At 41.7% G+C, this 13,456-nt stretch overlaps 1 protein-coding gene across 1 annotated transcript in view; it reads right to left on the bottom strand.

Moving 5' to 3' along the window:
* Positions 1–1,889: 1,889 nt before the first annotated feature.
* IQUB (IQ motif and ubiquitin domain containing) overlaps positions 1,890–13,456 on the bottom strand; it is a 34,263-nt gene continuing 22,696 nt past the window's right edge. The window contains exons 9-13 of the mRNA XM_081877870.1: positions 13,070–13,240; positions 10,802–10,978; positions 8,703–8,951; positions 3,510–3,695; positions 1,890–2,235 (exon numbers count right to left, since the gene is read on the bottom strand). Coding sequence (XP_081733996.1) covers positions 2,068–2,235; positions 3,510–3,695; positions 8,703–8,951; positions 10,802–10,978; positions 13,070–13,240 — 951 coding nt within the window. The 3' untranslated portion in view covers positions 1,890–2,067. The remainder of the gene's footprint in view (positions 2,236–3,509; positions 3,696–8,702; positions 8,952–10,801; positions 10,979–13,069; positions 13,241–13,456) is intronic.

Raw genomic sequence — 13,456 nt, forward strand, 5'->3', positions numbered from 1 at the left:
GCAGTTATCTAGTATTTGCTATAGTAAATGTGCTGAACTGGCACTAACTTCACTCTTTTCAGGGATTATTTCATTTCAGTGAGCCAAATTTTAAAAAGCAATATATAAGTCACATTGAAACTTTGGTTCTTTGTATTCTCCTGTGCCTTCATTGGGTCTGAATGCCAACAGAAGACTGACTTTGGTTTGATTTTGCATAAACAAACACAGCTTTCCACTTGTGCATTGCCAAGCCAGATGTTTCTCTGAATACATCAGGCAGGAATCACCCCAATTAGCAGTTCAGTATAAATAGTATACAAAAGCTGACAGCCAGCATTTCTGAAGTCCTTGTTCAGTGACTGACCAAAAGGTTCATGGTGACTCCCAAGTAGATGTCAAAAAACTTTTAAGCTCAACAGAACTACTCTGATGTTCAAAAGAATTTGTGCACTCATCTGGGGGAGTGTTATTGGGTTGTTGTTTTTATTCTGATTATATATGTTGTGATGTTTTCTGTGAACTGCCCTGAGACCTCTGGGTATAAGGCGGTATGTAAACTCAATAAATAATAATAATACTCCCAGAATAAACTTCAAGTGCTGGGGGCTATTAAGGAGCTGATGCCAATTGTATGAATAGAATTGAAGGTGATGCTATTGACTTCCTTAGTGTGGATGCGAACTTGAAAAGGGCATTCCTCTTGGGTTGTCCCCAAACGCAGCTCACATAATAAATATTGAGGTTTAATGAGATCACAAAGTACTGCTTGACAGCTCTGCAAAAGGCAGCAGATACTAGTGATCAGGTTTCCTCTTTGCAAGTGGATTAGTTCAGTTAGCTGTAAAGGTAAAGGTAAAGGGACACATGACCATTAGGTCCAGCCGTGGCCGACTCTGGGGTTGCGGCGCTCATCTCGCTTTATTGGCCAAAGGAGCTGGCATATAGCATGACTAAGCCGCTTCTGACGAGCCAGAGCAGCGCACCGAAACGCCGTTTACCTTCCCGCCAGAGTGGTACCTATTTATCTACTTGCACTGTGACGTGCTTTCGGACTGCTAGGTTGGCAGGAGGAGGGACCGAGCAACGGGAGCTCACCCTGTCACGGGGATTCGAACTGCCAACCTTCTGATCGGCAAGTCCTAGGCTCTGTGGTTTAACCCACAGCGCCACGTCCCTTCATCAGTTACCTGTAGTTTGCTCCTTAATACCCTGTTAGTACCTGCATGCTGGTCACTTTGATTCAGCAGCTCAAAGTATGCCAAATAACTAGCATGTAACTAAGTACTTGTACTTGGTTATGTGTAAAGGTGATGCAACAATAGTTAGCTACTGCAATAGCTATTGTGCTATTGCCACAATAGCAAAGACACCTCTTCCTAACTCCAAATAAACTCTTTAGCCAGAAACACCTTTGGGCTTGGTGTTTCCTGAACAGCAGTTCAATGCTCCCTTCTGAAAATGTGGAGAGCTTTTAAGACTGTTTGTAATATGGAGCCATTGAAAACCAGTCAAAATTCCACTAGGTGCAAGGAGGCCTATGTGTGCAATTAAAGTAGTTCATTCACTCTAACCAAATGCGTAGAAATAGTTCTTTATAGGGAGGTTTTTGAAAAGTATTTCCCCAAAAGTAACCTGTTTCGTATCAGTATTTAATGCTGGGGAAGTGGTTTGGACAGAATTTGTGCCCTTGCTAATAATATTGATCACTGCGCCTTGTGCTGAAGGGCAGATTTAACATCCACTGCGGCTATCTCAATTCTGTTTTGATTTTAAAAGTGATGCTTCCTTCAGCTGAAAGACTGGTAGTAAAGTAAAGCAAAAGGGTTTGCTTGCTTTTTGTAAAGACCAATGGGGCTACATATGAAGCAGAGTTAAATTTCAAAGAGATAAACGCAGAACAACATTAATTATTTGGAATCAGTTTGTCAACATAGTTGCATGCTTGCCAAGGCACAATTAAGAAAAAGACAGAAAAAGTGTTTCTGCTTCTTGAGATTGCACTGGTTCTTCAAACAACAAATGAGTGCTGTGAATACTTGTATGTATATCCTTCAAGCAGAACCAAGCTTGTAGATCCTTGGAGTGTTACTTGGATGGGCCAGCCGTTAAAGACCTTGTTACTAAAAGATCATCAGTGTTGGTCTGCTTGTCATCCCTATGCAAAGCTGCTGCCAGCTCTGGAAACTGGGAGAAATAGTTTCTTGCAAGGATATGCTTGTGCCTTATCTTATGGATAAACATCATCTCATAAGCCTGAAAGAAAGAAAAATACCCAAGGTTATTAAATGAGCTGAAATAAAATAAGAATGTTAATTAAATCTATTTTAATTAACCTTATTATTTTGATCACATGTCTGTATTGCAGGCCCCAAAGCCCAGAATTTAATAAGTCATAATTTTTTTAAAAAAAATAGAAAGCACAATAATAATCTTGTTTCGTTTGTTTCTGAACAAGTGCTCAACAACTGCAAATCAACTTGTGCAGAGTGTTTACAAAATACTGAGAAATGATTAATTTAAGCTGCAATTTCAAAACACCACACGAGAAAGTACATCCGACTCAACATAACGGAACTTGTTTTTGAGTAGGGATTCAAAGGATTGAACTGTCAGTGAATACCTGTTAAAAAAATAAAATTTCCTGTAGCAACATGGGAATCCCATGCTTATTGAGAGCTGCATGTGAGTGCTGGACATTGCTGTGGGACTCTGAACTAGGGGAACCGGCTTTTAAGTACAGTGGAACCTTGGTTCTCGAACAGCTTAGTTGACAAACAAATTGGCTCCCGAACACCGAAAACCTAGAAGTAAGTGTTCTGCTTTTTGAACACTTTTCGGAAGCTGAACATCCAACGAGGCTTCCGCTTGAGTGCAGGAAGCTCCTGCAGCCAATCGGAAGCCGCGCCTTGGTTTTCGAACAGTTTCGGGAAGCGAATGGATTCCCAGAATGGATTAAGTTTGAGAACCAGGGTTCCACTGTAAATAAAGTAAAAACCACAAAACCTTTCAAAAACCGACTTCCCAGAACAAGAATATAGTCAAGAACACCTGGTGAAGAATGCATCAGAAATGACTAGGGCAAGAATGGCAGGATTTAAACAGAGATGAGTAAGGCATGGCCAGATGTGAAAATCTTACAAATTAGATTTAGAGGTGAACATTCTCTTTTAAAACTCCCTAATGCGACATGAAATGATTCAGTGTTTGCAATTAAAAGCAGCCCCAAAGACTTTAGAACGGAGGGGACCTTTTTCAGCTTGGGTGAAAGCAATGAATACAAATTTTACCACAGGGTGTGAGGCTTGGGGCGTCTCAAAAGCCAGACAGTGAGGCCTGGATTTGGCCCCCAGGCCTGACGTTCTCCATCTCTACATCAGAAGAATGGAAAAGCCAGCCAAAAACTAAGGAATACTGAACCCTCATGATGTATATGAAACAGAGCTTTCCATTTCACTAGTCTGCAGAGGTGCAATGCAATTTAGTCACTATAACACAGAGCACATTTTGAATTTTAACATTAACTATACCTTTTCAAGATCCTTCAATCTGAGGTGAGCCTCTGCCTCGCTCTTTTTGATCAGGAGAGTGTTCCAGGGAGACCATTCTTGGTATTTATTCCACCTGACCATGACAAGATCATGCAGATCACCCCAGGCACTGATAGCTGACTGAGAACCCCAGAAATTTTCAACCATATAGCGCAGGTCTTGCAGCTGCAATGGAAAAGCAAGTAAGGAGGGGGAAAAGAAGAAATAAAGCTCACTACAAAACTGCCACATTCAAATAGCGTTCAGACTCTTATTTGAATAAATAAGGCACAGTTTCTATTATTCTAAGACATGCATGCCTAAAATGCAAGTTTCTAAAAGCTTATTTTTGGATCCCTCTGCAGATGGAAATTCTGTACCCTCTCTTGACAGCTTGTTTAACTATTAACTTGCTGTTAGAACTTTTTCTTGCAGCTTGCCCCACACCAAGTCCGTGCTTTTTAAAAAGAATAAACAATCCACATTATCAAGCCTTCAACTATATGCACATAATTAAATTCAAAGCCATAGCAATATGTTGGTGAATGAAATAAATCAAGGTACTCTGTGCTTCAAACATGTGAAAGCCTGGATGTTCAACTTGGATTTGTCAAAGGCTGCTGACTTAATAAGTGAAATTGCATATTTGTGCAACAAAATAATAAAGGTCGTTTATATAATGGATGATTCTGGAAAGGCAGATGCTCTGCCATAAATGTTTGGAAATCCACCATGATCAATCAGGAAATGTCCGCCAAAATCATTTGCACACTTGTTTAAAATTACAGAGGGCAATTCATCTAAACATCAGAAAAAACTTTCTGACAGTAAGAGGTGTTCAACAGTGGAATGGTCTCCCTAGCGAGGTTGTGGACTCTCCTTCCTTGGAGGTTTTTAAGCAGAGGTTCTATGGCCATCTGTCATGGCCTTCCAACTCTACAATTCTCTGAATCTATGATTCTATTATCTAATAAGTTCTGTGGCTTGGGTAATGGGGTTTCCCCTGTCTCCTCAGCTCATGCCCTTCTGAAATGGGCTCAGGGAATTGGGTCAGAAGAACCCTCAGAACACCAACACAGGGCAAGGAGGGGTGATCAAAACGCTTGCCCAGAATGAACGATCATGGTTAGTGTGACGCTGAATTATTTAAGCTAAAATGAGCTAAAATGATGAAAGCAAAAACCTGATGTAAATGGTTAGAGAGTGATGTTAGAAAGATTGCAAAAAGTCCACTGCAGTAAGGTGCTTATAGAACAAATGTGTCCAAATGACTCAAGAAAGTGGGCTAGGCAGAGAACAAAAACCTCCAGGTTCACTGGGCAATCTGGGGGTTTTGGGGGGGTGGTGGGGGGGTATTTTTCCCATGAGAACCTAAATATGAACATGAATAGTTCTATATCTGTATGACAAGCATCACAGCAGTTCTAGCAGTGAATTTAATAACTGTCGTGGAAGATGGGAGGAAACATCCATGACTAAATAAAAGAATATCGCTAGAAAATCTAATAATCATAATAATAAATATTTTTTGCCACCAGCATTGTAAGGCAGTATATAACAGTCCATAGAATAAAATCCCTTCCGTTATACACACAGCACAGATCAGAGACTGAAGAATTTTTATAAACTTAGGATAGCAGTCTATTTTTAAATCTGTGCCAATTAAAAGAAATCACTCCCGAGTTCTAAGCAAAATGACAACTAGGTAAGAGCAAGATGAAATCTAATCCAAGCAAATCAAGGGACATATCCTTCTCACTGAAACAAAATCTAGAATGTGAGCTGTTGCTAATATTTTCATCTCTATAACATTCTTCTTGAGTTGCCTGACCTCTGCGCATCATGGCTTATGAATAACCTCACTAGAACTTTGCTGAACGATAATGATAGCTTGTTTATTGGCTGTCAGCAATAAGTGGGGTGGTCAGAGTAATGGGGAAGAGCCAATGAATGAAGCCCAGTCTACCCATGTGGCAGAAAAAGGTGGCAGAAACCTGAGCTGGCAGAGTGGACTGAACCAATTCAACGCTCCAGGTAGGAGATCGTATTTTTGAATGTTTCCCTAGGTGAAACTTCCTGCACGGAGAAAACTAGCACAAAGAGAGCAACCTAGGTTGTAATGTAACTCTCTGACATACCAGATTTCTTACTGGAAGGTGTTTCCCCCCTCCCCCATACAGTAAGGTAAAGGTAAAGGGACCCCTGACCATTAGGTCCAGTCGTGACCAACTCTGGGGTTGCAGAGCTCATCTCGCTTTACTGGCCGAGGGAGCCGGCGTACAGCTTCCGGGTCATGTGGCCAGTATGACTAAGCCACTTCTGGCGAACCAGAGCAGCGCACGGAAACGCCGTTTACCTTCCCAGCAGAGCGGTACCTATTTATCTACTTGCACTTTGACGTGCTTTCGAACTGCTAGGTTGGCAGGAGCTGGGACCGAGCAACGGGAGCTCACCCCGTCGCGGGGATTCGAACCGCCGACCTTCTGATCAGCAAGTCCTAGGCTCTGTGGTTTAACCCACAGCGCCACCCACGTCCCGTACAGTACCCCCGCACAGTAGAAGCATTAAAAAAAAAAAGTGCCATTGACACTCAGTCTTATAATGTTCCGTAAAGTCTGCTGCATTGTGTAAAGCTGGCCTCAGTGGTTTTGGGATCCAGAATTGCCAAGTAAAACTGAGATAATAGGGGAACAAGAAAGGGGAATGCAGAAAGGAAGGAAAAGCCTCATATTGGCCTGGTAATATGGTACTAATGCAAAGAGCCTAGAGATGTGAAGGCAAAGGGGGGGGGGGATATCAGAATCCCTTCCTTTTCCCTCATTTTTCTCCTGAGGCCTGAAGTGGAGAAACTGAAAGCTTGGGAGTAAATTAAAAATTCATTTTAAGAAACATGCTCTCTTGCAGATTATGCTGAAATGCTTTTTAATTTTTTATTTCATTTATGAATCTGTTTCCCGTGAAACGTCTGCAAGCAATTTAACCATAAAAACATACATCAAAACAAAAATCAAGTCCAGTACAGATGAGGACTGGGATAAAAATCTTCACTGAAAAGGCTTGTTGTAAAAGGAAACCTAAAAGACGAGCCTGATATGTACTGGGAGGCTGCTCCAAAATGTAGGTGCCACCACAATAAAGGTTTGGGGTGACAGGAAATTTAACTAGTTCTGTCAGTGACTGTGCAAACAAGTTTCACTCTGAGACAGCAGCTGAGTGTGGCGTGGCAGAGGAACTGAGCAACTTGTCAGAGATGAGAGGCAGGTTTTGGCAGTGGCAGAGTAAGAAGTAACACAGGCAAAATGAAGCATGTCTCATCCACTTCTATAAACCCCCTTTCCTTGCTTACTGTTCACTTTTCTTCGGAGTGGGTGATGCAGACAGAATACAGTGGTACCTCAGAAGTAGAGTGGAATCCGTTCCGGAAGTCCGTTCAACTTCCAAAACGTTCGGAAACCAAGGCGCAGCTTCCGATTGGCTGCAGAAAGCTCCTGCAGCCAATCGGAAGCTGTGGAAGCCACTTGAGACATTCAGGTTCCAAAGAACTTCCGGGTTTGCAGCGTTGTGGAGCCAAAATGTTCGACTTGCAAGGCGTTCAGGAGCCAAGGTACGACTGTATCATATTGGATTAGGTAGAACATCATAATTAGGTAAGGCAGGATGCAGCTCAGATTCCAACAGTGGCACTAGATTGCATCCGATTGTGTCCCTCTGCTCATGGAAGGCTCTTTGGTCCAGCTGTTGCTTCTGTGAAGTGGGGGAGGAGTTATCCATCCCCCTGCTGCCCCCACCCATCCAAAATCTGCTCCAGAGGGTCGAGGGACCCTTTGGATCAAAATGGGACATGGCATGGGGAGCTGCAAGAGAAAGGAGGAATTTGTAAAAAATAAAAATTGACCTCTCCCTTCCATGCATGGAAGCCTCCACTGGAAAAAAAGAACATTCTGTAAGGTAAGGGATACAACTGAACACAACCCTATATTTGTAGCTATTGTTTTAATAAAACAACAGCAGTTATGCTGTTTTATTTCAGAACTGTTGTTGCTGGCATCCGTCTGTCTCAAGAGACAAGGGAGTGTGACCCCAGGGTGAAGTCAAACTGCTGTGTCGGCACCATCAAAGTGACCTCCCTGGGACACATGCCCAGGCAGCATATATGGAGGTTCTGGGCTGCCTAGACGACAAGACCCCCCACCCCCACCCCTCAGCCAAAGGAAAGCAGAGCAATATGCTTGGCACAAGCCTGGCTGTAGGAGTTGCCAGAAGGAAGTGTACAAGGTGCCATCCAATCATCTACGGGACTCTTCTCCAGATTTCTCCCGAAGATATCCCACAAGGCAGCGGAGGTTTAGGGTCAGCGTTTTCCTTTTCCTAGATGGGCTACCTTCCCAAGTAGACAAGTCCCATCTGCCCCCCACTTCCCTCTAAAGCATGTGCAGAAACCGTCTTCTTGACCGTTGGACCCACTCTTGGTCTTGTCCACTCAATCCACCGGAATCTGTCTTTGCATGTAGAGGAAGTCCCTAACTCACAGTTTGAGACCCACTGGCTACCCTCACCTGGTTCAGCAGGCCAGTCAAAGCTGTTTCCTGGGGTGTGGCTGATGTTTCTAGGAGCCGCAGGTGAGAGCTGATTGCAGGGTGAGGACCAAAGGTGGGCAAACTGCCCCAGAAGGAGCATGACATGTCCTCACCCAAAAAATCCCTGTTCTAGGACTACATAGAACAATACAATTTTATGTGCTGCTAAGTTGTCTTTCACGTTCTTAAAGTAGCAAAGTAAGATCATATTTGATGAGTATTTTTCTCGAAAATGCCTCTGGAAACAAAACACACACACACACCATACAAAATCTCCATGACTCAAGATTTCCACAAATGTTCATCTCTGTCTACTCTGATTGGGTTTAGACTTGGATTTGGTAGCACACCCACGTGTGGAAGCAAAGGCAAGTCTATATGTGAAGCAGAAATAGCACGACTGGTGTCACAAAAGGGTTGGGAACTGCAAACGGGCCACTGGCAGGAATTGATTTATCATCAAGGCAAGAAACAAAACGAAAAGGAAAGTTTCGTGTAATGTAAAAGCCTCTGTGCTCTGCCACTACTTAAAGCCAGCACAATATAAAACTCTGTTCCATTTTGTGCTGTCTGAAAATATTATCTTTAACATCACTATTCTCTGTCCTCTGCATACCTGTAATATGAAGGCAATCTTAGCACCGTCCTTATAATTCAATTCTGATTCTCGGAGATTTCGGAGCATACGTTTGTATTTCAAGAAGGCTTCCCTCTGGCGAGCCTCATTATCCAGCTTGCAGCACAGACGACAACGGCCAACAGTGTGGGAACTAGCAGATATGGCAAAATCCGTAGAGGGCAGGTACCTTTTGCAACCAAGGCAAAAGTGGATATTGTGGTAAAGCCTCATTGGATCAGGTGGAACCTGCAATGAAAACAGATCAGCTAATGAACGATAACAGTATTTTCCACATTCAGTCATTAGCCTGGCCCACAGATCTCGTCCCAAAGTACAGTAGTTGCTGACAACTGTATGCATAGAAACCTTTGAAATTGAAGAAATATATATCTGCAAAACAATTATGTTGCAGCACAGCATGCGGCCTGTCAAATGCAATCTGTTTCCCCATTATATACAGTAAACCGAGTGATTATGAACATATTTTTGAAGTTTGATATGTGAGGATGGGTTTAAAGGGCTAAATATTCTGCTAAATTATATAAAAACACTTTGAGAAGAATGAAATTGTCCATATGGACTACTATGGTTGTGTTTTTGAGATGATGCCGAGCAAGAGATGAAGGCGGAAACACTAAAGGCTTCAGAAACCATTGTTTAGCCATTTATTTTATTTTTATCTCTTTATTCCTTTATTGTCAATGCAACCTACTACAAAAATTATATAGAATGATCTCCTTTTACTGTAATTGCCATAACAATTTTGAAGAAGCAGTAAGTGCACATTTTAGTTATGGTCCTTCTCTATATTTGCCAATAACAACAAGTGTTTGTTTTGAGGAAATATTTTTCATTTTTCAGTTTTATATGTGTGCCCTTTCACTTTCAGTGCCCTCAACCTTTTACAAAACAGAGAATATCAGCTGCAAAGTTGATAAAACCCACCCTCCAGCTAGCATTCAGTTGCTTTGACAGAAACACTTTAAAATACTTTATTTAAAACAGTTTTTAACACACACAAATTATCAGATGGTTAGAACGCTATTCTCATGTGTGTTTTGTGCAATAAAGTTAAATAAAGAGAAGCACCCATTTCTTTTCATTGTGGTTTCATGCACTCAAACCTGTCTGGCATTTTCAGTGCCAAATGAGCAGCTCTTCCAGCATACTAAGTAAGTAATTAGTTTGGTTTGTCTGGTTGCCACTAATGTTCTTAAAAAAACTGCTTTAAATGTTATTTCTGAGCCTGGCATTCCTGCCAAGGTGTATTAAATCCAAACATAGCTATCCTATAGCCTTGGTCTTCAGATGGAATGACTCAGAAGCCCAAATTTTGGGGGAGAAATAAAGCTGTAGCCAATAACCCTGTTCGACATTTCTCCATTCTAGTTTCATGATGCTGGCTGGGAAAAAATGCCTCTGGCCTAAAACCAATCTGCGTGTATCAGCAGAAAGTTACTTGTTCTTCTGATAGATGTCATAATCACCAGAGAATGGTGACATCTCCATCAAAATGACATATAAAAATGAGTGCCATCCGAATGATTTCAGCAAGGCACCTTAAATTTTGTAAACATGTTCATCTTACCTTTTTATGGAACCTGAGATCTCAAGCGAATTATTTTCAAGGTCAGTAACAATGGCAACACTAACATTTATCGCTCAACATGCTTGAGCCATACAGCCTTGGCAGTATTATTATCCTCATATGATAAAAGGAAGGCAGAGACTGAGAAAATGACTTGAATAAGGCAATTTAATGACTATGTGTCTAAAGTACAACTTGAGCCTGACTTCCCAGCTCATACTCTTAGCCACTGTTATCAGTTTGTTTTACCGCTTTCCATGTTGATCTCCAAGTTAGCATCCTTTGTCCTGCTGTTTAGAAGCGATACCTGGGTTTCATTCATTTACACAGCACAGCCTTCTCAAAACGTCTTCAGTTGAATAATTGAATAAGGAAAAACAAACCATTCCTCTCTCCATTATGCAGAAATTCAACTGCCTCTGGGTAGACTATGGACTCTTTAGCGAGTAGTTTCACTTAGTTGCATTCCAAGGAACAATTGTAACAGAGAAGAAAAGGAAAAAAATACCTTGAGATGTCGAGCAACCTCTGGATTAAAAAGTGGTGTTTTGATATACTGAAGAAATAATGTACATATTCTTTGTCTGAGCCCGTCTAAGTTACATTCCTTCACTCCCCTCATCATGAGGTCTGCCTCTCTGTCAATCAATTCCACTATCTCATGTGTGAGTTTAGAGTCATGTTCCTGCAAAGGCAAGCAAGATGTTTAGCAAATCACATGCACATCATTTCTTAATTCCTTACACCGATTGCCTGTCAATTATGAGAGAGCAAATGTTCCAAGGCTTCTTAAAGCTTAGCTTTTTGGGAAATGGGAATCGTGTATCCACACACCTATCTCACTGTCTTTAAATAATTGTCTGTCCAGATCAATTTTATGCTATGTTTATATACAGAAAGTGTTCACTGACTGGAGTGAATAAGAGCTCTTTCCCCCAATGCAGTATCAAGCACAGTCCTGCCCAGACCAGACTGGTACTACAGTGTGTGTGTGTGTTTGTGAGAGTGCATGTGTGTGCTTGCTAGCTCTGGGATGGCTCAGTTGGTAGAGCAGGAGACTCTTAATTTCAGGGTTATGGGTTCGAGCCCCACGTTGGGCGAAAGATTCCTGCATTGCAGAGGGTTGGACTAGATGGCACTTGTGGTCCCTGCCAACTCTACAATTACCATGTTTTTTGCTCTATAAGACTCACTTTTTCCCTCCTAAAAAGTAAGGGGAAATGTGTGTGCATCTTATGGAGCGAATGCAGGCTGCGCAGCTGTCCCAGAAACCAAAACAGCAAGAGGGATTGCTGCTTTCACTGCACAGCGATCCCTCTTGCTGTTCTGGCTTCTGAGATTCAGAATATTTTTTTTCTTGTTTTCCTCCTCCAAAAACTAGGTGCGTCTTGTGGTCTGGTGCGTCTTATAGAGTGAAAAATACAGCATATGAGTTATTTAACACACCTGTGTTCTATGACTCTATGAGAGTATGCATGAATAAGAGGGTTAAAGGTCCTTATACCACACCAGGCTCTTAAAGTAAATTGGACAGACATGTGATATTTACTTGTAAATAACTGAACAGTGTGTGGTACAGTTTGGCTCCGATGCTTCCTGAAATCAAAGAGATTTTCCTTCCTGGCTGTTTGGAATTGAGCTCAGGCATATTATGTTTTTGTTTTTTTTTTTTTTATAATAATTTTTATTGATTTTACAACATAAACAAAAAACAAACAAACATAATGCGACTTCCCCAAACCTCCCCTTCACTGCATCCAAATTTCAAAATTTTTAGCAATTCTTCATCCCATTTTTATATTTAATTCTCTTTAAAAAGAGTTTCTGCTTTATAAATTTCGATTTATAGCTGTAATTCTTTGTGTCCAATCCCCTGACATCTTAACATTCCGAAATTTTACAACAATTTTTAAGATAGATTTTAAATTTTTTCCAGTCCTCCTCCACTGTCTCTTTCCTCTGGTCACGGATTCTGCCGGTCATCTCTGCCAGTCCCATAAATTCAGTCACCTTGGTCTGCCATTCTTCCAGAGTAGGTAATTCTTTAGTCTTCCAATACTTCGCCAAAAGGATTCTTGCTGCTGTTGTTGCATACATAAAAAAGGTCCTATCTTTCTTTGGTACCAATTGGCCGACCATGCCCAGGAGAAAAGCCTCCGGTTTCTTTACAAATGTCCACTTAAGGATTTTCTTAATTTCATTATAGATCATTTCCCAGTAGGCCTTAATCTTTGGGCAGGTCCACCAAAGGTGATAAAAGGTTCCTTCACATTCATTACACTTCCAGCAATTGTTATTGGGCAAATGATATATCTTTGCAAGCTTGACTGGGGTCATGTACCACCTATAGATCATTTTCATTAAGTTCTCTTTCAGGGCACTACATGCCGTAAATTTAATACCTGTGGTCCATAACTGCTCCCAGTCAGCAAACATAATATCATGGCCGATATCTTGTGCCCACTTAATCATGGCTGATTTAACCGTTTCAGGCATATTATGAACTGTAAACTGCCTTGGCAAAAAGGGGATACATTAATGCAGCAAATAAATCCTCCCATACAGGTTGATTCAGAAGTCCCGCTACGTTCAAGTGTGCTTAGGACTTCGGTTTTACACTTCTTAGCTAATGTAAAAGTATCAGTATATAGTGGGCACCCTGGTGTCGAAAGATGAAAGCAGGGGCCCCTTAAGCCCTTGCAAACCGTCCGTAATTGACAGTGTACTGTGTGTGATCTCAGTAGGGCTTCTTTAAAAGCTTGAGAGAGAGAGATACCTTCACCGTGTGCTTCAGCGTTAGCAGCACATCCAGCCGTTCATCCTGCGGAAGGTCTTTCATACTAATGCTGCGGTAGATTTCGAGCAGCTCCCTGGCCCGCAGCGTGAACTGCGTATCCATCTCGGTAACTTTGCCATCAAATGCTTTCCACTTTTTGGGGGCTGCACACTTGAGAAACATTTTGAATCGCCGAGTTAGAATGGAGAAAGGAATCGAGGACAATGCTTTACAATGTGACCAAAGGAAGCTTATAGAGTCTACAAATCTGATGCCCTGCTAATAAGAACTGCCGCTGTCCCAAGAAATGTGCAAGTATCTGAAATGAGACATTTTCCTGTCCATTTTAGTAGATTTGTTGCCAAACTGCGGTTTCTTAACGAACAC

The sequence above is a fragment of the Podarcis erhardii genome (assembly GCF_964252035.2).
Source record: "Podarcis erhardii genome assembly, chromosome: 10".
Taxonomy (NCBI): Eukaryota; Metazoa; Chordata; class Lepidosauria; order Squamata; family Lacertidae; genus Podarcis; species Podarcis erhardii.